The 27,456-nt window shown below is 39.2% G+C and overlaps 2 protein-coding genes across 9 annotated transcripts in view; both read right to left on the reverse strand.

Annotated features, from left to right (window-relative positions):
- C10H11orf65 (chromosome 10 C11orf65 homolog) overlaps positions 1 to 16,789 on the reverse strand; it is a 65,780-nt gene extending 48,991 nt beyond the window's left edge. For 2 of the 8 annotated variants that reach the window (XM_058686690.1, XM_058686686.1), the window contains exon 1: positions 16,677 to 16,789. The gene's annotated coding sequence lies outside the window, so the exon portion shown is untranslated. Of the gene's footprint in view, positions 1 to 12,659; positions 12,996 to 13,154; positions 13,270 to 16,676 lie in introns of those variants that run through there. The other 6 variants (XM_058686689.1, XM_058686684.1, XM_058686688.1 and 3 more) reach the window with 4 other exon arrangements.
- The window catches only part of POGLUT3 (protein O-glucosyltransferase 3), a 29,931-nt gene continuing 16,812 nt past the window's right edge, over positions 14,338 to 27,456 (reverse strand). The window contains exons 4-9 of the mRNA XM_058686680.1: positions 24,014 to 24,230; positions 22,293 to 22,489; positions 20,298 to 20,492; positions 18,870 to 18,974; positions 16,677 to 16,798; positions 14,338 to 15,919 (exon numbers count right to left, since the gene is read on the reverse strand). Of these exons, the coding sequence (XP_058542663.1) occupies positions 15,886 to 15,919; positions 16,677 to 16,798; positions 18,870 to 18,974; positions 20,298 to 20,492; positions 22,293 to 22,489; positions 24,014 to 24,230 (870 nt within the window). The 3' untranslated portion in view covers positions 14,338 to 15,885. The remainder of the gene's footprint in view (positions 15,920 to 16,676; positions 16,799 to 18,869; positions 18,975 to 20,297; positions 20,493 to 22,292; positions 22,490 to 24,013; positions 24,231 to 27,456) is intronic.

The following is a 27,456-nucleotide window of genomic DNA, read 5'->3' on the forward strand; positions in this document are numbered from 1 at the left end:
AGATTGTTGTCCTTTCCCCTTAGGAGAGCCAGATATTAAAAATGAGGACATTCAAAAATAACAACACATATGGAGAAAACTGAGAAATTATCAGTCATTTCCAGAGAAAGGTACAGACTCACAAAAGAACTGAGAAGACCTTAAGTTTACAATTCAAACTGATCCTTGACTGATCCTTGTAGCCTGTAACACACACACACACACACACACACACACACACACACACACAGTAAATTCAGGGGAAGGGAAAGAATCTGATTTCCAGAGTTCCTGCATTATTAAACTGAAATATCCAGTTTTCAATACAAAATTATAAGGCATATAAAGAAACACAAAATTATGTCTCATTCAAAGGAAATTAAAAAATCAATAGAAACTGACCCTGAAAAAGACCTGACGGCAGATCTACTAGACAAAGACCTGAACACCAATGTCTTAAAGATGCTCAAAAACTAAAGGAAGATGTGGAGAAATTCAAGAAATGATGCACAAAATGGAAATATCAATAAAGAGACAAAAACTAAAAAAAGACCAAACAGAAACTCTGAAGCTGAAAAGTAGAATAACTGAAAGGAACAATTCATTAGTGGGATTCAAAGGCAGAGTTGAGCAGGCAGAAGAAAGTAACCAGCCTTGATTCTTGAAGATAACTTGAAGATAAACAATGGAAATTGTCAAGTCTGAGAAACAGAAAGAAAAAAGATGAAAGAAAAATAAGCAGAGCTTAAGAGACCTATGGTACACCAGTAAGCAGACCAACATGCATGCTGTGGGAGTCCCAGAAGGAAAAGAGAAGAAGGGGGAGGAGAGAATATCTCAAGGAATACTGGCTGAAAAACGCCAAACTTAATTTTTTTTAATGTTTATTTATTTTTGACAGAGAGAAAGAGAGACAGAGCATGAGCGGGGGAGGGGCAGAGAGAGAGAGGGAGGCACAGAATCCGAAGCAGGCTCTAGGCTCTGAGCTGTCAGCACAGAGCCCGACGCGTGGCTCGAACTCATAGACTCTGAGATCATGACCTGAGCTGAAGTCGGACGCTCAACCAACTGAGCCACCCAGGCACCTGAAAAATGCCAAATTTGATGAAAAACATAAATATAAACATCCCAGAAGCTCAACAAACTCCAATTAAGATGGACTAAAAGATACATCCTCACCAAGACACATTATAATTAAACTTTTGAAAGCCAAAGATAAAGAGAAACTCTTGAAAACAGCAAGAGAGAAAAAATTCATCACATACAAAGAATTGTTAATATGGTAACAGATTTCTCATCAGAAACTTTGGAGGCCGGCAGTGGGCCAATATATTCAAACTTCTCAATGAAAAAAAACTATCAGGCAAGAATCCTATGTCTAGCGAAACTGTCCTTCAAGAGTAAGGGAGAAATTAAGACACTGAAGATAAACAAAAGCTGTAAAAGTTCATTGCCACTAGACCTGCCCTGCAAGAAATGCTCAAGAGAGTCCTACAGGCAAAAATGAAGGACACTTGACAGTAACCCAAAATTGTATAAAGAAACAGAAGTTTCGATAAAGGTAAATATATGGATAGTTATAAAAGCCAGTGTTACTGTAACAATGGTTTGTAACTAAAGTTTTTGTTTTATACACGATTTAAGAGAATATATTTTAAAAAATTATTAGTCTAAAAATAGTATTATTGTAACTTTGGTTTGTAATTTCACATACTGTTTTCTATGTAACTTAAGAGACAAGTATATTTAAAATAAAATAACTATTAGATTATGTTTTGGGGCATACAATGTATAAAGGTGTAATTTTGTGATAACAACAATTGAAAGGAGTTGGGATAGAGGTGTAAAAGAGGAGGTTTTGTATGGCACTGAAGTTAAACTGGCATAAATTCAAAATGGAGTGCTATAACTTTAGGATGTTAGATGTAATCTCCATGGTAACCACAAAGGAAACAGGTATAGAATATACACAAAAGGAAATGAGAAATGAATTTAAATGTTTCACTGTAAACAAATCAGCTGAACACAAAAGAATACAATAAGGCAGAAAATGATAAACAGAGAAGTCATAAATCATAAAGAAAACAAATAGCAAAATGACATAAGTAAGGTCCTCCTTATCAGTAATTACTTTAAATGTAAACGGTTTAAACTGTCTATTCGAAATACAGAGATTTGCAGAATGGATAAAAACACAAAACTATATGCTATCTAAAATAGACTCACTTTAGATTCAAAGACACACATAGATTGAAAGTGAAAAGACTGAAAAAGATATTCCATGCACATAGTAGCCAAAAAGAGAGGACAGGTGGCTATCTTAATATCAGACAAAATAGACTTTAAATCAAAAAAGTTTATAATAGACAAAAGATATTATACATTAACAAAAGGTTCAACACAATAAGAAAAATAACAATTATAAACATTTATGTATCTAGTAAAAGACCAGCAAAATATAAGAAGCAAAAAATGACAGAATTGAAAGGAAGACTAGACATTTATATGCCACAGATATATGTCTCTCTAGATAGCTTTTCTATAATATCTATATATATCTATAATATTATATATATATTTGTATATATAACTTTTCCATAATTGTTGGAGACATCAATACCCCACTCTCAATAATGATAGAACAACCAGACAGAAGGTAAACAAGGAAACAGAGGACTTGAAAAACACAATAAATCAACTTGATCCAGCAAATACAGAACATTCTACCAAATAACAGCAGCATTCACATTTTTCTCAAGTATACAATGGACATTTTCCAGAATAGACCATACCTTAGGCCTCAACATATTACATCTCAATATATTTCAAAAGAAATATACTTCTTTTGAAGTTATAAGTCAATAACAGGTGAAACTGGAAAATTTACACATTTGTGGAAATTAAACATCATACTCCTAAACAACCAATGTATCAAAGAAGAAATCACATGGGAAATTAGGAAAATGAAAACTAAAACACAACATACCAAAACTTACAGAAAGCAGTGAAAGTAGTGTTAAGAGGAAAGCTTACAGCTCAAATCAACAATCTAACTAAAACTTACAGAACTAGTAAAAGAATAAACTAAACCCAAAGCTAGTTGAAGAAAGATTAGAACAAGAGATAAAAACAAACAGAAAACAGATAAACAATAGAGTAAACCAATGAAACCAAAGCTGATTCTTTGAAAAGATCGACAAAGTTAGCAAATCTTTAGCTAGACAGACAGAGAAGAAATTTACTGCTAGTAATTCAGGAATGAGAGTGAGGAAATTACTACTTATTCTGCAGAAATGAAAGAAACATTAACAGTACTGTGAACTAGTCGCAGTTTATAGCTGTGTTTGATATACTTGATGAAACTGACAAACTGACAAATTCCTAAAAATACAAAACCTACCAAGACTAAATCACAAAGAAACAGAACATCTAATTAAATCTGTAACTAGAATAAGGAGATTGAATCAGTAATCAAAAATCTCCCAACAAATAAAAGCCCTGGACCTGATGGCTTCACTGTGAATTACACCAAACATTTAAGGAAATTACCAATCCTTATTAAACTTTTCCAAAAAAACTGAAGAGAAGGGAACACTTTCTAGCTTGTTCTATGAGGTCAGCATTACCCTGATACAACACACCAACATTCCTACGAACATTGATGCAAAAATCCTGAACAAAATACTACCAAACCAAACTTAGCAGTATATTAAACAGATTACACACCATAAACAAACTGTATTTACTCCTGGAATTCAAGGGTGGTTCCATATACAACTATCAATCAATTTAACACACAACTTTAACAGATTGTGATCATCTCAATTGATGCAAAAAAAAAAAAAAAAAAGCACTTGACAAAATTCAACACCTTTTCATGAAAGCCCTCAATAAACTAGGAATAGAAGAAAACTGCCTCAATATAATAAAAACCTTTTATGAAAATCCACAGTAAACCTGATACTCAGTGAAAAGACTGAAAATTTTGTCTGTAACACCTGGAACACGACAAGCTTGTCTACGTTCACCACCTCTATTCAACATAGTACCGGAAGTTCCAGTCTAAACAATTAGGCAAGAAAAAGAAACAGAAGTCACTCAAATGGGAAAGGAAGAAGTAAAACTATCTATTCTGGATAATATGATCTTAAAAGTATAAAATCTAATTGTTCCACAAAAAAACCTTTAGAACTAAAAAATGAATTCAGCAAGCAGCAGGATATGAAGTCACCACATAAATCAGTTGTACTTCTCTATAATAACGATAAACAATTTGAAAAAGAAATTACAAAATAATCATATATGTATACATATATATACATATATGTGTATATATATACACACGTATATATATGTATACATATATATGTATACATATATATACGTATATATATACATATGTGTGTATATATATATACACACGTATATAAATATATACGTATATGTGTATACATATATATGTATACATATATGTATACACATATATGTATATATATGTGTATACATATATGATTATTTTGTAATTTCTTTTTCAAATTGTTTATCGTTATTATAGAGAAGTACAACTGAAGTACATATATATGTATACATATATATACGTGTGTGTATACACTACATATATATGTATACATATATATACGTGTGTGTATACACACATATATGTATATATATGTATACATATATGTATATATATGCATACATATGTATATATGTATACATATGTATATATGCATACATATATGTATATGTGTATACATATGTATATATGTGCATACATATATGTATATGTGTATACATATGTATATATGTGCATACATATATGTATATGTGTATACATATATGTATATATATGTATACATATATGATTATTTTGTAATTTCTTTTTCAAATCGTTTATCGTTATTATACAGAAGTACAACTGATTTATATATATATATATGTGCGCATATATATATATGTGTGTGTGTGTATATATATATATATATATACACACACACACATAGGCATCAAATAGAATAAAATATTTAGGAATTAATTTCATCAAGGAGGTGAAAGACTTGTACAATGAAAACTATAAAACAATGTTAGATGAAATTAAAGAGACATAAATGGAAATACCATCTCATGTTCATGGTTTGGAAGACAATATTTTTAAGATGTCAATACTATGCAAAGTGACCTGCAGATTGAATGCAATCCCTAACACAATTCCAATGACTTTTTTTTTTTTTTTTTGCAGAAATACAAAAGCCCACTTCAAAATTTAGATGGTATCTCAAGGGATCCAGAATAGCCAAAACAAGCTTGAAAAAGAAAGAAGCTGGAGGACACACACTTCCTAATTTCAAAACTTATTACACAACTGCAGTACTCAGAACAATACAACACTGGCTTAAAGCCAAACACACAAACTGAATAGACATCCCAGAAATAAACCTTTACATACATGTCAAATGATTTTTGACAGGTGCCAAAACCATTCCATGGGGGAAGAACAATCTTCTCAACAAACAGTGTTGAGAAAACTGGATACTCACGTATAAAAGAATGGAGTTACACTCTTTTCCAGCACCACATACAAAAATTAACTCAAAATGGATCAAAGTCTTAAATGTAACACCTAAAACCATAAACTGCTTAGAAAACAACAGGGCAAAAGCCCTAAAACATTGGATTTGGTGATGACTTCTTGGGTATGACACCAAAGGAATAAGCAACGAAAGTAAAAATAGACAAACGAGACTTCATGAAAAAGTAAAATTCTATACATCAAAATTCTATGCCAAAGACACCATCAACAGAATATAAAGGCAACTCACAGAGTAGGAGAAGATATGTGCAAGCCATGTATCTGAGAAGGGCTTATTATCCAGAGTAACTCCCAGAGAACTCCCAACAACAAAAGAACCAACGATCTGATTAAAAAATGGACAATACAGATATTTCTCCAAATATCATACATAAATAGCCAATAATCACCACAAAAACACGCTCAACATCATTAATCATTAGGGAAATGCACATAAAAACTATCATGAGATACTGCCTCGTACCCAGTAGGATGGTGCCTGTCAAAAAAAAAAAAAGAAAGAAAAAAAAAACAACAACCCAGAAAGAAATGTTGGCAAAGGTGTGGAGAAATGGGCATTTGTGCACACTGCTGACAGGAATATAAAATGCTGCAACCCTGTGGAAAAGGATATGGCAATCTTTCAAAAAACTAAAAATAAGTTTACCATATGATCTAGCAATTTCATTTGTGGGCATAAACCTAAAAGAATTGAAAGGAGGGTCTCAAAGAGGTATTTGTACACCTAAGTTCATAGCAGCGTTATTCACAACAGCTAAACACAGAAGTGACCTGAGCGTCCATCGATGGAGAGCAAACAAAATGTGGTATTGACATACAATGGAATATTATTCAGCCATTAAAAGAATGGAAATCTGACATGTGCTGCAACATGGATAAAGCTTGAGGATGTTATGCTAATTAAAACCAGTCATAAAAAGACAAATACTGTATGATTTTACCTGTACAAGATAGTTATAGTAGTCAAAATCATAGACACAGTAAGTAGATGGTGGTTGCCAGTGGCACAGAAGGGGTACGGGGTGGTTATCCTTTACTGGGCATGGTGTTTCAGTCTTGTAAAATGAAAAGAGCTATGGAGATGGATGGTGGCGATGGCTGTACAACATCATGAATGTGTTCAATACCACTAAGCTGTACACTTAAAAGTGGTTAAGATGCATATTTTATCACACCTAAAATAAAGCTGTAGTACGCTCAATCCTTTTAAGCACTTATTACCCTAAAAAGGATGTCATTCAAAACTGAATGACTGATTAGGTCAAATAATGAAACTGTTCTAATATTACTCCAGTGTTATCAGAGAAGTGTAATGCAAGAATCTTGTTTGCCTAGGTTATATAAACGATTTGCAATTCTACCTGTTGGCGGCACACAGAGAGGAAATGCAAGCTATACATAAGCTTTGCAAGTAAGCCCCTGTTTGTGGCAGTTTTCATACACATAACCCCAGGAGGAAGACTACTGAACTGAAAGCCTGCAGGTGTGGATTAGTTTCCGTTCACACTGTTACCTAACAGAACCGGAGACGAACAGCTCAATATCTTTAAGCTTCAGTTTCATAAACTGTAAAATCAAAGCACTGCAATAAATTAACTCCAACAGCACTTTCAAGTGTCACAATTCTGTGAGTTTACATTATAAAGGATACAATGCTGCAATAGTCAAATATAAAGGAAAAAAAAAAGCACCGCACTGAACACAGGGAGAACATTGGGTTTTACTTAATCTCTGTTACTAATACTTCACAGTATAAATAATGTTATTCACTACCTTTATAACAGCAGTGTGGTTGTGAGATGCTTTATCAGAGTCTCACCTAAGGGAATAAATTTTACTCAAAATTTAAAATTCTCAACTTCTACTTACTTGTGAAATGTGAGAGTTATAAGGATTTATAAATCCCAAACCCGTTAAGCATTTAAATACATAACAGACATCAACTAATACGTGTATTGTATTTAAAGAGACAAAGACCAAACACAAAAATTCTCTAAAGGATATGCCATTTATAGGAAAAATTAAAGAAAAAATCTATATATTTTAATTGGTTATTTTCTCTTTTTTTTTGTAAGCTTAAAACAGGAAATGTTTTCTTCCTATTACAGAGTTTTAAAAATTGACATTTTTAGGGTAGGGACAAAGTGCTCTGTGAAAAAGTGTCTGAATTTTTTCTCTTCAAATAGTTTTAACAATATAGGAGGCAGAGGGATATAGGTTAAGTCTATGGGTCTAAAGTAGGATAAACTGGGGTTTGAATCTTAGAAAAAAGTCCACCTCATACTCAGTTGTGTGATCTTGTGTAAGTTATTTAACTTATTCCAGCTTCAGTTTCCTCATCTGTAAAATAAGGGGACTCACAGTACTGATCTCATAGAGCTAATTTGAGCTTCAGTTTTCTCATCTGTAAAATATGGGGACTCACAGGGGTGCCTGGGTGGCTCAGTTGGTCAAGCGTCAGACTTTGGCTCAGGTCATGATCTCACGGTTTGTAATGATCTCACGGTTTGTGAGTTGGAGCCCCGCATCGGGCTCTGTGCTGACAGCTCAGAGCCTGAAGCCTGCTTCGGATTCTGTGTCTCCATGTCTCTCTGTCCCTCCCCAACTTGCACTCGCTCGCTCTAAGATAAACAAACATTAAAAAAAATTTTTTTTAGTGTCTGCTTAACTTTCTAAAAACTGGCATCTATTTATCAATACCTGATACATATCTCTATATATCTATGATCCTTACAAGTGGTGTCTGATATATTAATAAATATACATAACAATTAAGATATATGTATATATAAGATATATATATAGATATATAAGATATATATGATATCTATCTATCTATCTATATCTATCTATCTATATCTATATATATCTTGCTCTTAATCTTGCTTGAGTTCTTACTGGTACTTCAGTCCCCTTGTTTGGATGGGGTTTAGTAGGATGGGTGTTGGGAATTTAGGGCAGATTTTAACATTTCATTTATATCATGCAGCCATTAAAAACTGTTTTGAATAAATATTTATTGAAGTGAATTATACAACGGATGATAAAGAAGGCTAAAAGTAGTACATACTAATTTGTTACTGGCTTGAGCACAAAGCTGAATGGAGGGGGTCATTCTCACACCCCAAGAACTCCGTAGACAGGAGTGAAGGCACTGAAAACAGGAAGGTGGGACAGGACGAAGGCCAGTGTGACTGTAGCCAGAGACAGAGAAGACGTGGGAGATAAAGGCAGAGGAGGAGTGGGATCACAGGTCCTACAGGACCTTGAATCCTGGAAAGTGAGAATTTTAAGTGTGACGGGTGGCTGTTGGGAGGGTTACACCAGAGGAGCAACATCACCTATCTTGTGTTTTCTTAAGTATCTCTCCAACTGGTGGCAAAAGGAAACTAAAAAACTAAGCTATCGCTCTGGCTCCGCCATGAGTAATTATACAGTCATAACTATGTAAATATTAGTATTAACTCTACTGGCATTACAACAGTAATACCCCATAATTACATAGCCTACGATAATACCACCCATGATAATATGAATTTGAATATCACATGATTGGCGACTGGCTCCTGTCTCCAAAGCAGGCTGACTTTGGAACAACTCAAGCTTATACTGTATGCAATTAAAATTTCTTAAGCCTACCTAGTATGATGGCAGGATTCTTGTTGTGTTTTTAATCAGGAAGATGAGGGCAGAGAATGAGTATGCGTAAACAGGTGTGTTGCGGCACTTCGGTCCAAGAGGTTTGCAACAGGAAGTTACCAGATAATAACTAAATCTAAAAGACACCAAGGGGGCACGTGGGTTAAGCATCCAACTTTGGCTCAGGCCACGGTCTCAGTTTGTGAGTTCGAGCCCTGCATTAGACTCTCTGCTGTTACCTCAGAGCCCACTTTGGATCCCCTGTCCCCGCCTCTCAGCGCCTCTCCCACCTTCTCTCAAAAATAAACAAACCATAAAAATAAAGAAAAGACACCAAGAGCAGGGGCACTTGGCTGGTTCAGTCAGTAGAGCATGAAACTCTAGATCTCAGGGTTGGGAGTTTGATCCCCATGTTGGGTATAGAGATTAGTAAAAAATAAAATCTTATGACAAATACAAAACAAGTAGACTAACATGTTATTTAAAATATGGAGGTAAAAACTCAAGGAAATGCACGTGCAATAAAGACAGAACAGTGGGATGAAAAATGATCAGGGCTATGTTGGCACAAGTAGTCAGGGAAGGCCCCTCTATTAAGAAGACATTAATTTTCAAGATGCAAAGAGACAGGACAGTTGCAGGAGACTGTTCTAGGCAGAGAAGATAAAAACGCCCTGAGATAAAAGAGCTTGGTGTGTTCAAGTGGCTGAAAGCAAGCAAACAGTATTGCTGGGGCTTTGAGAAGAGGCAGAAGTTGGGGGGTGGGGGTGGGGGGAGGTGAGAGAGGTACCAGGAGCCGCACTATAATCAGGTGGGAAGTGGACTATCAACTGCTGGTTTATCAACTACTGGTTTGGACAGTGCACCACAGCTTGTACTGGCTGCGAGGAGCCAAAATTTAAACGCTCAGGAATTTTGTGAGCTGGTTTTTAAATACAGGGACTACTAAAGATTCTTTAAACTTAGAGTAAAATAAAGTTAACTAATACTCAAAATTTATCCCCCACCAGTGATCTTACTATTACAGGGGACCGTAATATACCACCTGAAAACATGCCACTCTGGCACAAGGACTATTTAATTTTTTAACGTTTATTATTTTTGAGAGAGAGAGAGAAGAGACAGAGTGTGAGTCGGGGAGGGACAGAGAGAGGGAGACAAAGAATCTGAAACAGGATCCAGGCTGTGAGCTGTCAGCACAGACCCTGACGCAGGGCTCAAACCCATGAACTGTGACATCATGACCTGAACCGAAGTCGGACGCTTAACTGACTTGACCCACCCAGGTGCCCCTGCGTAAGAATTATTTAGAGCTGAAGGCAATCTAGAAAGAACAGAGGCAGGAAAATCTCTCTATCCTTCCCACCTGTTTAAAAGCAGGACACAAATTTGCCTTTGCAAAGGTGTTGCCTCTCTGCTTTCCCATCCCAATAGGAGAAAAATAACCACGATCACTAGACACAAAAAGTTGACACTGACACAGGTCTTTACAAATCTAACTAAAATAACCCCTACCTTTTAATAGTTTCTCCAATATATTTACCTTCCCACAATTTACTACCTCTATAAATCCAAACTCCTTTCATCACTCTTTGTTAAAATGGTATATAAATCCCTGGGTCTAATGAACGTCCTCTTTGGGTTTTTAATTCCTTTTCTGGGAGACCCCCAATTTTATGCATGTAAAATTGAAATATTAACATCAAATAAAATATTTGTCTTTTCTCTGGTCAATCTGTCTTTTGTCAGTTTAATGTGCAGGTCTCAATTTTAAAACTTAAAATAGTAGAGAAAAAGTTTTTTCCTTTCCTACAATACATTTTACTGTTTATTTCTTGAGGTTATTTACGTTCACTGCAGAGGCATTACTGACAACTTTGGCTGGATTCTTTGTTGTGGGCCCTGCCCTGTATGTGGTAGGATGTTGAGCACAGTCTCCGTACTCTACCCACCAGACGCTGGAAGCACAGTTGTGACAACCGAAAAATGTCTCCAGAAACTGCCAAATGTCCCCTGGGGAGCAAAACCACCTGTAGTTGAAAACTACTAGTCTCCATATGTTGTCTATCGGTATATGTGTGGTGTAAATAATGTCATGGTGCACTACCACACGTCTTCCCAATACCTGAGGTCATTTCGGTGTCTCGAAATTGGTCGTGGCCAGGCTATTTTCATCACAGAAACTGACAAAAACTATAAACCAGGACTTGATTTATTGTTCTGCTGGTTGTCTAGATTTAACAAAGTGGTATAGAAAATGTTAACGGACACTAAATTTATAAACGTGCTGTATAGGTCACCATTACATCAGGAATAGCACAAAATACTGACACAGTATCTTCCGGTATTTGTAATTGACATGATTCGGAAACCAGTCACACCACAGAGGAGTGATGCTATCCCACATATTTCAAGGAAGGGAACGTGCTCAAATGCATCAAGTGCTGAAGGGTCAAGTAAATTAAGAATAAAAAACTACATTTGGCCAGATAAAGTCGCTGGTAACCTTGAGAAGTAGTTTTCAGCAGAGTAGCAAGGAAGAAGGCCAGGGATTGGGTGGAGGAAGAGGCCAAATCCAGACAGCAGGTACAGTAACAAGTGCTTAGAATTCTGTCAAGAAGAAGCTACAGGGGCGCTTGGGTGGCTCAGTGGTTGAGTGTCCGACTTTGGCTTGGGTCATGATCTCATGGTTCATGGGTTCAAGCCCACGTCGGGCTCTGTGCTGACAGCTCAGAGCCTGGAGCCTGCTTCATATTCTGTTTTCCCCTCTCTCTGCCCCTCGCCTGCTTCGCTCAGTCTGTCTCTCTAAAAAATAAATAAAAACATTGGGAAAAAAAAAAAAAAGCAGATACAGAGCAACAGCTGGTGGGCAGGAGTGGATTCCCAGGGTGGTTTTTGTTTTTGTTTTTCTTTTTAATAGGACAGACATTAAAGCATATTAAAATGTTATTAGGTATGATCCCATAGTGAGGGAGAAATTTTAAGTGCAAAAGGGATAAACTGAAGGGTGGCAAAAAGTCTTTGGAGGAGGTTTAAGAGTCAAGAAAGGGGGTAGGGACAGCTGGTGGCCTTAGATAAAAAGTGACACTGCTTTCACAGGGTTACTATGAGGCTCTAAATAAATGCACCAACCTGAAAACACTACATACACTGTAAGACACTAGAAAGTACTATAAAACCACTGCTCAAGTAATGAAGGAATTTACTACACCAGCTTCCAATTACAGATTCAGAAATGGAAGGTTTTTGTCTACCCCAACTCGGTGATGATTTTTATTAAATCGATTATGGCTCCACTAGTCTTTTATCTTCATGAGAAAAAGCCTACAAGGTAAGTCTCTGAATTCTCAGTTCCACTTACTTTAAAAGCTGGGAAGGAGTACTAAAGTTAATTTGCTGGGATCGGAACCTCTTATCTTGTTTTAATGAACAAACCAAGGTGTTTCAGGACCTTTCTCAGTTTTGTAATCTCGCTCTTCCTCTTTTCCTGTGCTTTCTGCCGAGGACGGAGGAGGGCAGACGCTCTTCCATCTCTACATAACGAAAACCATTTCACGGGTAGAACGGAAAAAAGGTGAGGCGGGTTAACAAGTACTTCGCCCCCGGCCTCCAGGGAGACGAAACTGCGTCTCCGCGGAGGGGCGAGGATCGGGGACCGTGAGGCTGTAGGCCGAACAGGAGCCGCGTCAGCCAGGGCCGCGCGAGTTCCCCGAGGCCGAGCTGAGGACGCAGGGCTCAATCGTGGGCAGCGCTGGAAACCGGAGGCTGGAGGCCCGGGGATGGGGGCGCTTCAGGGAGACCAAACGTTTTTACGGGGGTCGGCTGGGGAGCGGAACTCAAGCGCAGGGGGGGGCGCTTGAGGGCGCTGGACAAGGGTGGTCTTAGAACAGAGGCTACAGAGAGGAGAGACCAGCTGTGATATGGGCACACACGGTAGGGGTACAACCTTCCCTTCACCTTTCTACGCCGCTGTACCTGGCTCCGCAGAACTTCTCGTTAGCACTGCAAACGGAAGCTACGCACCTCTACTTCCGTTCTGGCCCGTTTCAAGGCCCCCCCCCCCCCCCCGGTCTGTCCCTCGGCCCCGCCCCGCCCCAAGGCCCCGCCCCTCAGCGCCGAGCTTCCCTCCTCCACCACCACCCCCGGCCCCGCCTCCGTCTCCAGCGTATCCAAAACGAAAAAAATGTGAGGCTAGTTGAATCTGTTAGTTCTCGCTGCGATTGTTAAAGGCTTTGAGGCAAAGCATTTTGAAATGGAAACCACAGTGCATTTCCGCGATTTGGGGCTAAACTTATTATAAAGCCTGGTCACTGCCACCAAGGGCTTTAAGGATGTGGGAGAAATACACAAAAGCTTTCATATGTAAGTAATTTATTCATTTGTAAATAAGAAAACTGATCCTTCTAGCGATTTGGCATCTAGTGCTCAGGATCAAAAAGTGACACGTGATTGTAATCTAATGAGATTTCTAAATGTAAGCTCTTTAGCTGGTAAATCCTAAACCAGTTTTATTTTTTTAATTGAGGTATAATTGACATATACATTAGTTTCAGGTGTACAACATAATGATTTCGTACGTGTATAATTTATTGCTAAGTGATCACTACAGTAAGTCGTGTATAACTTAGTAAACCAGTATAACAACTAAATCAGTATAATGACGACCTAAACTGTCTAAGACATTGCACTTCCTGTTATTTTAAGCTGGAATCAGAAAAATAATGGTGTCAAGCCCAAATTTCTTTCCCCCTAATATTAGGGAAATCCCACTAGGGACTGAGTGGTGGTGATATAAATTTGGGTTCATTCACTCATAAAGACACAATAAAATTATAATTAGACCAACCCAGTTGCAGAAATACCAGGGCTATAGGTTGTTACAATCTTTTTTTTTTTTTTTAAATTTACTTATTTTTGAGAGAGGGAGAGGGAGAGGGAGAGAGAGAAGGGGTGAGGGGAAGAGAGAGAGGGAGACACAGAATCTGAAACAGGCTCCAGGCTCCCAGCTGTCAGCACAGAGCCCAAGGCAGGGCTCCGATAACTCTTGACCTGAGCCTAAGTCGTCGCTTAACTGACAGCCACCCGGGCACCCCACTTTCTTCAAAACGAAAGTTGTCTTTTTCAAAATATTATTTAGAAAATTTACTTTATTTAAAAGTGTATAAAATATGTCCCATGATACAAAATTCTAGACATAGTAGACTTAAAAACAGCATAATGGAAAATATAAATATCCATTTTCTTATATATATCTTTTGTGCACTTACAGTCTTTTCCTAGGTTTACATTTTTCTTTATTTTATAGTCTAATTCATACTTGCAGTAAAAACAAATATCATAGACAGGTATATAGCAAAAAGTAAAAATTCCCTTCTCTCCGTCCCTTCAGATATTGGTAAATAAAATCTTTCCAAACTTTCAACCATACAAACATATTTTTGTTTTTTATATTCATGGTTTCACATTATACATGCTGTTCTGTAACTTACTTTTTCCACTGAATACTGTAATGGAAATCTTTCATGATAGTATGTTTGGAGATACTTCATTCTTTTTAATGGTTGTATTATATTCCTTTATATATCATTATCTACTTGGCCAGTTCCTTCATGAAGGCTATTCAAGGTGTTTCCGACATTTTACTAATAAAAACGGTGCTGCAACAAATACCCTGGCAGCTTATTTAGACAAATGCACTTACTATATTTACTTGCACATCCTTACAATCCTCTTCTTTGAAATATCAGATTTTTTAAATGACAGTTGAAGTATTAAAAATGACTAATGGATTATGTGGGTAATGTGTGAATTTGAAGGGAAAAATCATGGTTTTAGTAAAACTACTTTATTAGGTTATATTCATGTCAACAAACCAGAAAACCATTTAAGCTAACTTTGAGGGCTCCACTTAATTTCTTAAGTACATCCTCTCTGTTCCATGCTCAGAGGCTGCCTGATGTATCTCAGTTCACTTTTCACTCTCAGTCTTGTTTGGCAGCTGGTGATAGATATTTAAAAAATTTAAGATGTTTTGAACAAGATGCCATCAGCCACAAGGAAGGAGCAGGGGTTGGTGGGCAGGGAGGTATGAGGGAGGGCAAATTTTCTTTCCATAATCTCGGCCTTGACAAACCCCAAACTCCGGGTACAATATATACAGGACATGGATTCATTAGGTTATGGTCCCAGTACAGCTTGCCCTGTGACCGTGTACTTGGGAACAACTGGTGGGTATTGGTTTTCCTTGGATACTTGGCTTTGGTTACACTGCTCTTAAATATGGTTTTGCTTTTGTCTAGTTACACAATTCTGTGTTCTTATTGACCTTCAGAAAAAGATATGACTACTTTAAAGTGGTTACATTACAGTGCTTTCCAGATTAAGTAAATATTTCAATGAGAGGAGTCAATATTTTTAGATTGGGAGGGTAGATAGCTCTTGCTTTGGGGAAGTGCTCATTAGTGACATGACCAACGACTCTTGGATGGGTGGTTTTACAAGGAGTGTGTAACAAATTCTGGGCGTTAAGTCTTAAGTCTTGACCCCGTCCAAAAAAGGCGAAGGAAATTTCAAAGTTTTTCTCTTGGCAGTGCAAAACCACTGCAACAGCAAGGATGCATTCAGGATGTTTGCCTTTCTTGTCAGCATATTAGTGAATTCCCAAAATACCAGGCTTATTACTGTTGCTTCTGGCAGATGTTTTCAAGTATCCTTTTATAGATTAAAAAAAAAGTAAAGATCCCCACCTGACTATCGTTATCTTCCCTCTGTTCAATAGATAGATAATGAATGGTTCCCATAGGATGTTCTCATGTACTTTAATAACTGTGTTGTCCTTGCTGGGTGTCCCACCCAGGTAGATTGGAAATTACTAGCTTACGACACAATTTCTCCTTAATTTTGTCCCAGGCTTCGGTAAAACTTAGCTAAAAAGATCCAAGTGAGCTTTAAGACAATACTGCCTCCCTAGTCTCCAAGCTACCTTTAATAAGGGAACCATCTTCTCCTCCCTTAACTGTTCTTATCAGACCTTCCAGGAGGAGGCTTGCCATTACTGAATGCCAAAAGCAGCCTGCAGGAGAAGAAATTACGCACTGAGACGGAAGGACCCTGCACAAGCATTTCTTCTTCATAACTGGAAGAGGAGGAGGGAAAGTGAACAAGGGGCAGGAACACACCAAGAAATATGGTGCCAACAGTTTCCTAGAGAGTGATATTTGGGCAAGCCTATCTACTATGACCCGCAAGTTTTCTTTTTAAAAAAACAAACTGATGCCGATGATAGCAGTTTTTACACAAAAGAAAATAATAAAGACACATGTAATGCTGGCTCTCCTACTGCTCTATCCATGCACGTTCAGTCTCCTGAACTGCGCTCGACACAGGGTGGCCTCTACCTGAATGATCTGAATGCTTGCAGGCAACTCCTCGGCCACACACGCAGGGCTGTGAGTGTGAGCTGACTTACAGCTCTTCTCTGGAAGGTCTTTCCCGGTGGCACTGGCACACGGACGTGTCATCATCAGGCTGAGCAACAAGTTCCATTCCGTCACGTATTTCCGGTTTGCTGGACTGGCGCTCGGCATATTCCTGGAATGTGCGTGTGAAGGCAACTCAAAGATTAGTCCCCACGTCATCCCACTGGATCCTCCCTCCCTTCCCCACTCACGCCATCCTTCCTAGTGGCTGTGTATCTTTAGAAAAAATTTCTTTCTTTTAACGTTTATTCATTTTTGAGAGACAGAGCACAAGTGAGGGAGGGGCAGAGGGGCAGGGAGACACAGAATCCGAAGCAGGCTCCAGGCTCCGAGCTGCCAGCACAGAGCCCCAGGAGGGGCTCAAACTCAAGAACTGTGAGATCATGACCAGAGCTGAAGTCCGACGCTTAACCAACTGAGCCACCCAGGCGCCCCTAGTGGCTGTGTATCTTGAGACTACAACCAAAGGTCTGCTTTATTCCAGTCCCAACTTCAGTTGTTACGGGTACTAAGTGCAGTATTTCATAATCTAACAAGGAACCCCAATCTATAATTTTCTGTGGACGTAGGAAGCCTCCACAAAAGGAGGTCAAGCCAGGCATCCCCATTTGAAATAACAGCACCTCTTGGCATTTACCCGCCAGTGATGAATGAATAATTAAATGTGTTGAACACTCAAATCAACGAAGATGATATGTATCTCAAAATAAAGTTGCCGGTCCCACACACCCTTCCCTTTAGGCTCATAGCCACATATGTTTTGGCTACAGACCTGCGTGGTGTCCTCCTACTTGGCCACTGACTGAAATATTCCTATAAATTAGACTTCCAGTTCAGTGGTTCCATATACCTTGAGCTGGACATTCCTGGTGGGGGGCCCAACCCCAAAAAATACTGACACGGGTACAGGAACCAACTTAATAATTTAGGGTGAAAAACCCCTACTATTCAAGTTACAGGCAGACCAACAGAGGGTGCACAACTCATTTAAGGGAAAGGCTACTTTTAGTAAATAGTGTAATTTATCATTTTAATTTTTTTTTTTTTTTTTTTTTTTATTTTTGGGACAGAGAGAGACAGAGCATGAACGGGGGAGGGGCAGAGAGAGAGGGAGACACAGAATCGGAAACAGGCTCCAGGCTCCGAGCCATCAGCCCAGAGTCTGACGCGGGGCTCGAACTCACAGACTGCGAGATCGTGACCTGGCTGAAGTCAGACGCTTAACCAACTGCGCCACCCAGGCGCCCCTCATTTTAATTTTTCTACGAGAGAACAGTATCCCCCAGCATCTGAAGAAATGTACTTTTCTTCTGCCCACAGAAAAATAAGTTTAGGTTAAAAACACAAGTATTATTTCTCTTTTTTTTTCTTCCTGGTGAGATTTTACTGTGTAAAAACACAAGATAGTTACTCAAAGAACCAATCCTTGCATTTCCGTATTTTAGGCCTCAGGTGTTAGAACCATTAGAAATATATTTCATTTTGGGGTGCCGGGGTGGCTCAGTCGGTTAAGGGTCTGACTTTGGCTCAGTTCATGATCTCACGGTTTCTGGGTTCGAGCTCACGTTGGGCTCTATGCTGACAGCTCAGAGCCTAGAGCCTGCTTTCAATTCTGTGTCTCCCTCTCCCACTGGCACTCTGTCTCTCTTTCTCCAAAAATAAATAAAACATTAAAAAAAATTTTAATAAATGTATTTCACTTGTTTTTTTACAGCAAGCTGAATATTGGCTTTCCATCCTATACCGTGATACCAAAAGCATGAATCTTAAGTAGTAAGAACAAAGAGGCAGACACGTTGAGCAGAAAGAGATGTTCATGATCTCTAGTCCAACCCCCTTACTTTCTAGAGGAGGAAAGATATCCTCTGAGGTTCAGAAAATACCTAAACTAGGAATTCCACAAGGCACTTCATAAAAGCACTGCCAAGGTAGGGGGAGCTTTTCATCTATATTTGGAAGGGCTCGGTGCACTGTTTTTCATAATACCGAGGTGGGATAAAAATACAGGGGCCACAAAAAGACTTAGCACTGATCCTGTCTTTCTGCGGGCTGGTGCTCGGCTTGGCCAGAGTTCCGTGGACTGACTCTCAGAACCCTATGAAGAAGTGAGGCACCCAGGCCCAGCATGGGGTCTGAGGATGCTCTCCCACCCCCTCCTGGCAGGACGGTCCTCGGACACTCACCCGGAATACTCTGTAATAGTAACAGTAAAGCCGGTGTGGCTGCAGCAGGTCCCTGGCCCTCAGCTGCCCTTCTTTTGCAATCTTCTTGGCTTCTTCATCATTTTCCTGAAAGGTTTAAAAAAACAACAACACGATAAATGAAAAGTACTCCTGTGACCACCCACCCTCCCAAAGAAGGCTACTGGTGAGTGTGAAGCAGGGCCGATGTCGGGTTAAATGTGAACAGCATGGAAGACGCAGAACGGGATGAAAACAGCCTCAGAACGAGGCTCTGAAAAATAGACAAGGTACTTTGCTAGACATCTGTTACACAGCAATGGTCACACATGTTTGGACCCTGTTCCACTGGCTCAGAAGCTTCCCCGACCCCCTCCCGCCCCATACCTTCACCCAACATGCAGCTTCTCTTGTGTCTCCTGGCTCCCCAGGACATTTAGGGCTCATCCTCTGTTCCCCCATCCTAGCCTCTCTGCTTGGTATTAAAATGCAAACTGGAGTAGAATGAATCACTTTTTATGTTCTAACATCTCTTAAGAGCTCCATTTTAATTTGCAGTCAGAGCCCCAAAGTTGTTACCAAGCAGTACCTGTGAAAGTCGATCTTACTGCTGTAATAGTAAATTCGGTGATTGGTACCCGCAGGCTGTTCCTTCATTACCAGGAACACTCAGCATTCCTAATTATACTTTTGGAAAATAGCTAATATTCTACTCTGCTGCCCACAGGAAAAGCCACTGGCAAGCAATCCTTACTTTTTATTAAAGGTCACAAAAATGATTCTGCCTCGGGCACCCACTTATTTGCATACCCAAACACTGCTTCTCAGAAACTTAGAACAAAATCTTATAACGAAAGGGTAAATTTCTAGAGCTTCATAATAAAACAGAACAGCTTTTTAATACTTTTTCTTTAAAAAATACGAAAACAAATCATATTTTATGGAAAACTTGTAATTCTTGGAATGTTGTATAGCATGCATCGATTGTGCCTTTTTCCTAACTGGGAACAAGAAAAGAGCATCGTAATTGCCTTTAATGTCTTCTTGTGCATAAAGGACTCTAACCCTGGGTTTTTCAATCAGCGATTTGCATTCAGTGTGTTTTTGCTTGATTAGTGTGTGTATGCATGAATAGTGATTCCTTCAGAAAAATCTATATTCTATATAACACTGTTATATTCTATATAATATATACATTCCATATAACATTGGACTTCCAACTCTTCTAAAAAATCCTCAAAAATGTTGATAAAGGGTATTAAAATGACCTCAATGTTGATTCTTTAGCCATTTCAAGGGAACAAAAGTTCCAGAAAATAACATTTCTCTGACTAAATTATGTCAAGGTAAATTGCATCATGATGGAACTCATGTAAATAATATTGGTAAGTGTGTTATCACCTCAAGAAATTAAAACTGCAGAAAGCGTACCTTGGCCCACTTAATTTTCTCTAGTAAATCGCTAAGATTTCTTTTAATTGGGACATAATGTTTCCAAGGCTTTAGTGCCATATAGAAATGTTCATAGTATGTTGAGTCCTGCTTCAGAACCAGACTGTCACCCAGCATGAGGTACGGGTATCTATACGCAGCCACAGTCCCATCCACATTCACTTGATACTTGTACTAAGAGATTAAAACAAACATAAACAAAGAAGAAATTTAACAGCCATTTGCTTCACTTCTGATTGTCATCAACACCATAATACTAAATATAAAGCAGTTATTTTCCATGTTCCAATTTCACTGTTGAAAAGTTATACACTTCATTTTGTAATTCACATTTTCTCTTTGTATTAAAATCATAAGCAGCTTTTAGCACATCGATTTTAGGAAATACAATGCAATGGGGTGTCTGGGTGGCTCAGTCGGTTAAGCATCCAACTCTTGATCTGGCTCAGGTCATGATCTCACAGTTCGTGAGTTCGAGCCCCCCATCGGGCTCTGCACTGACAGCACAGAGTCTGCTTAGGATTCTCTCTTTCCCTCTCTCTGCCCCTCTCCCACTTGCTCTTTTTCTCTCAAAAAAAAAATCTTAAAAAAAAAGAAATATGATGTATTTAAGGATAAGATAATCAATAGTTTTAGGAAATAATTTAGGAAATAGGAGTACTTTTTTCAACTCTATGTAATGGGGATTCAGATTTCTGTGACCAGGGAGGAAAATGTTTCAAAAGTTCTATGTTTGGGGTGCCTGGGTGGCTTACTCGGTTAAGCGTCAGATTTCAGCTCAGGTCATGATCTCATGGCTCATGAGATCGAGCCCCAGGTCAGGCTCTGTAGTGACAGCTCAGAACCTGGAGGCTGCTTCTGATTCTGTGTCTCCCTCTCTCCCACTTGCACCCTGTCTCTCTCAAAAATAAATAAACATTAGAAAAAAAATTTTTTTTATTTTCTAGGTTTATTAAAACTGACTTCTGGTAACAATTTACACTTTCATGTATACCTAATTTCCCTTGTTCCTTATACCTACATAAGTATGAAAAAGGAAAGTGTTACCTCCAGAAAGCTCAATTTTAGAGTTGAGCACATAGAAATGTGGAGAAGTTCATGGACTAGTGTGATGGCTTGCGACATAATAGGTACTCGGTTTACATATTTGCTGGATTAATAAGGCTTGGTTTACATTTCAAAATCACTTTTCATAGGAATTAAACCCCACTTGATCATAACAATGTGAAGCACATATTATGATAACCTCTCTTCCCCCCCCAACTTCTTTTTTTTTTACAAATGAGAAAACTGGTGTTCAGATAAATTTATAAACCTCTATTCTTTGAGTTCAAATCTAATGTTTTTTTCATTCTATCACACTGATATGAACAGGATGTACTCACAGATTTGGTAATTAATTTTTTCTTAAGTAATTGGTACCAAAGAGTTTTCTAGCCAGTCAGATTCTGTCATACTGTTCACATCTCTATCCTTTGGGCCTCATGACAGTGCCCTGAAGGAGCAAGGCAGGCATCTTGCATGTTTAGGGGCGCTAAGAGATGAAGGTCCCACAGTTAATGGCAGAGGCAGGACGCGTACCATAGTTCCATACTTATATGGAGTTTATACTCTTTCTGTTTACAAAAGGCATTTAAGATCACTTTATGTAAAAGGTATTTATAGTCCCAGCTTATAAAATAAGTCTAAACAAGAAAAAAACAGATGAATACATGCACCCAAAACCCCAGGTTAATCCTCATACTATAGTATTAAATACAGTCCTGGCCATTGGGTAGACAGAACCAACAAAAACAAAAATACCAAAAAGAAGACCACAATGAATGCTCTAATTCCCTATTGTTGGAAGGGAGAAAGTAAGAAAGTGTGGGTGTGCCAGCTCAAAAGACGAGAAATCTGCCCACCCAGTGATTTGGGAGACTTTTAATGCAAGTTTATCACTTCATATTCATACAGGAAGACATAAACGCATACCTTAAAGAAATCAAAGAAACCTATCAATTTAGCTTTTCCAAGCTCCTTTTCTTTCTCTTGGAAAAAGAAATATCCTGTAATTCCTGCATCTAGGAGCTCTGGGTTTTCCTTGGACATCTGTACCAACTGGAGTCTCTCTTCTCGGCTATCTCTACCTCTGAAGAAAGCTTTTTCTGTTTTATTGATCCAGGAAGGCCCTAGAGGTTTGAAGCCATAAAAAAATATGATTATGAGTTTGACATTTATAAAAATGGTAAGCATAATCATCTTTAATATACCATTGTCATTTAAGATGTTAAAGCTCTTTTATCATCAACTCATCTCCTAAAGTAAGGTGCTGTTTCCAAAAAATAGGGGATTGAGTACCTTCCTGAGATACTTTCCAGTTTAGACTTTAAAAACAGCCCTTTTATCTGCTGTATCACATAAAAGAATTCTCTCATTTCTCCTATTTGTCTACCTGTGAGAGCTCACTCAAATGCTAGAGTGTCTGTTGTATGACTTTAGGAGTTATCCAAAATAACGCTAGATCAAGTTCAAAGCAAAAAGCATTCAGCAACTTGGCCACTCACCCAGGCATTAGTTTCTTCCATCCTTTGTGCTTCACAATAAAAAATGAGCTAGGCTTTTGTTCTTAGACTGGGTGACCAGAACAAACTATATAACTAGGTAACACCCACGTCTTTAATCCTTAGGTTGCTCAGATTTTTGAGCACATCACCTTTGAATACAGGGAGGATTATCTAACATGCTCTGAAATTTAAAAAAAAAAAAAAAAAAAAAAAAAAAATATATATATATATATATATATATATATATATATATATCACTCAACTATATGCATGTGTGTAAATATGTGTGTGTGTGTGGGGGGGTTTCTTTCCCTAGAAGGAAATATTCTAGAAGAATTAACTAAATCTGTTTCTATGATTCTAAAGAGAGGTCATTAGTTAACACCTGTTACTCTTCTAAGGGATAAATTGTAAAACATAGAAACTGGAGAGGCTCACTCTCTTTAATATTTTAGTACACTTCTCAAGAATTCACTGTTACCAAATAAAAAGTCAGTTTTGAATCCATGCTATCTTCAGGTAGTTTGCAAAGAGTCTTCGGTCGCATCTGCCAAATAAGTCCACCAAATCACAATAAATGGGAACAGAGTTTATAAAGACAGGCAGGGTTAGGCAGGGTTCATTCTACTCAGGGAGTCTGGTTTAATAAAAAGTTGTGTCGGGCCATAAAATGTAAGGCCATCAAATGGGAGTGGGGGAGGGGCAGAAAGAATTCAGGTTGTAAAGGATCAAGTAAGGCAGAAGGAAGAAATGAGAAAATTCCTCACTACATGATGGAGGGGGTAATATCCAAATAACACTGCTATAACAATTCTCTTACATCCACATATAATTTTATGTTTTTCAAAATGCTTTCTGGCTCCATCCAGCAATATAAAGGCACTGGAGTCAGAATTAAGTGACAATTTTACCAAATATATATTTTCAAATGGTATTTACAAAGGACCAACTCAAAGGAGACCCAGTTACGGCAGGTCTGGATTTTACTAGTCCAACCCATACATCTAAGTTTTGGATTAGAGGAATCCTACACTGCCCTTTCTTTCTCGGTTAGAAAAGAAGAATGATGGTTATTTAAATATATACCTTTATTCTCTCTGGTTGAACACTCCCTTTTACCTCTGTCTTCGAGAACAAACTTTTATTTACCTGTATTTCCCTGAATAGAGAGGAGATCATTTGTGACACCCCTCATTGCTTCCAGTGTCGAGTGGGAGATGTCATATGTTGGAAGGATAATGTCTCGTGAATCCAGGGAGCCGCACCACGAAACGATAGGTAAAGGGCCAGGGGTTTCATTGACTTTTCGATGCTCCAGAGGCCAATCTCCAAGATTAATATAAAATTCTATATCGGGGAGAAGGACCTAAATAAACAAAAGATGAGACATCAGTTCTGCAAAGACCTCAGTTTTGGGTACTACACGCTTCTGTTCTTTGGCTTTTTAAAATATGGCTGGCAAAAGTAAACATATGGAAACAGCAGAGGCGAGAAAATTGCCCGTCAGTCATCAGCAGCATCAGAAAGTCAAGGGTGAGGATGGCAGATGGCAAATTCACGCAACCAGGAGTAAGCTCCTTCCGTCCAGAGATGGTGTTTCAAATTGCTTAGTGTCAGGGCACCTGGCTGGCTCAGTCGGCGGAGCGTGTGACTCTTGATCTTGGGGTCGTGAGGTTGAGCCCCATGTTGGGCATAGAGATTACTTAATAAAAATATAGATAAATTATCAAAATTGCTTACTGTTCTAGCAGTGGACATGGTACGGAACGGTACAAATAAAGGGCTTCAAGAACTCTTTCTGCCAGCTACCTACTAAAGAATTGACAAGGTTAGACCCAAGCCCTTGTTTTCCTTAAGTATCAAACCTCCACGTCACGTCTACATTTGCTTCCGGAATCTGCCACTCCGTGGCCATCTCCGCGGTCAATGCCTTGGTTTAGGCTCTTCCCATCTCTTGCCTAGATTGGCGCAGTAGCTTCCTCACTAGGTGTTCTGCTCGAGGCCCACTCTGATTAGCTCTCACTTGGCTGCCTAAATGTCTAAAACCCAAATTCATGTTACTAGAAGCTTAAGAGAACCTTAAGCCTACAGGACAAGGTGTAAACTGTCTGGCTAGAAGGCAAGGCCTGTTATCTCGTTCCAGCTAAGCTATAAGCCTCACCTTCCACCCGAGAAGGTGCCGGTCAACTTCGGGCTGCTCTCTGAAAACGCCAGCCACTCTCCTATGCAATTCCCTTCCCACTTGGAATATTCTTCTCCTCCTTATTCACTTGGTGGTCTCCTTTCTCATCCTTCAAACTCAGACCTGATGTTACCTCCTCTATGACTCCCCCTCCTCAGACATTTTCACCCTGGGCACCTACTTTCCTTACAAGCTACCATGATGAAGTACAATTTGTTTATATCCATACACCACTCCAACTTCCAAATAACAAAACAAGTCCCACCAGAGCAGGCTGCTCGAAGTCCAGAGATGAGTCTCATTTGTCTTGGATTTCTTCCCAGCCACTGGGCAAAGAACCCGGAACAAGAGGGAAGGGCCAGGGATGGGACTACTCAACCTCGTGCTTCCCCACTATTGTTTATAAACTCATTAATAAACTCCACACCTAAATAAATAAATAAATAAATAATAAAATAAACCAAAAAAACCTAAAACAAACAAAAAACGCACAAAACACAAAACAACAACAACAACAACAACAAACTCCATACCAGAAGTTCTCACTATAGAATGGGGTTTCTTCATCTCAGCAGTATTGACATTTTGGTCTGGGTAGTTGTTTGCTGTAGGCAGTTCTGTGCATTGTAAGATGTTGACTAGTATCCCTGGTCTCCACCCACTAGATGTTAGTCGCAACCCCCAAATTGTGGCAACCGAAACTGTCTCGAGACTTTGCCAAATGTCCTCTAAGGGGCAAATTAATCACTAGGAAAAACCACTGCTCTAGAGGCAGCAACATGAGTACAAGGTATGACACAGGGCAGAGTGGACTGGTGGCGGTAGGCCAGGAAGAAAGCACCACCTTTGTGATCAGGTACCTGCATTGTGCTCATACCGTGGGCGAGTGCGGAGCGGGGAGGAGGCTGCTTTTTAAAATAAGAAGTGATTCGGGGCGCCTGGGTGGCGCAGTCGGTTGAGCGTCCGACTTCAGCCAGGTCACGATCTCGCGGTCCGTGAGTTCGAGCCCCGCGTCAGGCTCTGGGCTGATGGCTCGGAGCCTGGAGCCTGTTTCCGATTCTGTGTCTCCCTCTCTCTCTGCCCCTCCCCCGTTCATGCTCTGTCTCTCTCTGTCCCAAAAATAAATTAAAAACGTTGAAAAAAAAATTTTTTTTTAAATTAATAAATAAAATAAGAAGTGATTGGGGCGCCTGGGTGGCTCAGTCGGTTAACCATCTGACTTCGGCTCAGGTCATGATCTCACGGTCCGTGAGTTCGAGCCCCACGTCGGGCTCTGTGCTGACAGCTCAGAGCCTGGAGCCTGCTTCGGATTCTGTATCTCCCTCTCTCTCTGACCCTACCCCGTTCATGCTCTCTGTCTCAAAAATAAATAAACATTTAAAAAATAAGATAAAATAAGAAGTGACTGCAGCCACACATTCAGCACACTTGGGAAAGTGTGTAACTCCTATCACCCAAGTTGGCTTTTGGTTTAGACAACTACCTTGACAATCTTGAGTGGGAAAGGTAGAAAAACTCCCATCCTCACCCTTCACTCTGCATGGTCAGGAAGGAGGAGGAACAAAAGGCAATTTGAACTGCTCTGCTTGAGAGTTTTGCAGGTGTGGAAAGAAGGGTCGAGTAGAGGGGAGTGGGGGTGGGGGCAGAGTTGAGAAGTCTTCTGAAAGATAGAGGCCCAAGCATATTCTACTAAGAAGCCAGGACCTGAACATCAATGACAGCCAGTGAGAAATTCCTGGAGGCAAGGATGACTGAGTCTGATTAATATAGGCATGTCTATTTTTATTTACTTGTTTGTTTGTTTGTTTAAAGTTTACTTACTTATTTTGAAAGAGAGAGTGAGCATGAGTGGGAGAGGGGCAGAGAGACAGGGAGATAGAGAATCCCAAGCAGGCTCTGCACTGTCAGTGCTGAGTCCGACACAGGGCTTGAACTCACCAACCACGAGATCATGACCTGAGCCGAAACCAAGAGTCTCTTAACCAACTGGGCCACCAGGTGCCCCCAGGGATGTCTATTTTTAAATGTTAGAATTTCTGTTTGGTTGGCTTTTACTACACAATGGTACAAAACAACCTCTCTGTTACTAGAACCATCAACAAAACGTGCCATGCATACTATCTTTTCGAGATGGTTAGGATAAAACCAGGAAAAGTGGTCTAAGTTCAAGTCATTTTGAGGTAATAAGAAACAAAAGAGCTGCAGAAAGTGAAATCTGAATGGAGGGAGAACTACAAGAAGTGACCTTGGGGCTAAAAATGTTTGGGAGTGCACGAAAGCGTTGGGAGTTTTATGCAGGGCCTACTTACCTGGGATGGGGGCTCAAGCCATTTAATTTAAATATTAAAGGAAAGAAAGATCCATAAAAGGGGAGAACTGATGAACACTCAGGTGGTGGACATCTTAGCTA

The sequence above is a fragment of the Neofelis nebulosa genome, chromosome 10, assembly GCF_028018385.1.
Source record: "Neofelis nebulosa isolate mNeoNeb1 chromosome 10, mNeoNeb1.pri, whole genome shotgun sequence".
In the NCBI taxonomy this organism is placed as follows: Eukaryota; Metazoa; Chordata; class Mammalia; order Carnivora; family Felidae; genus Neofelis; species Neofelis nebulosa.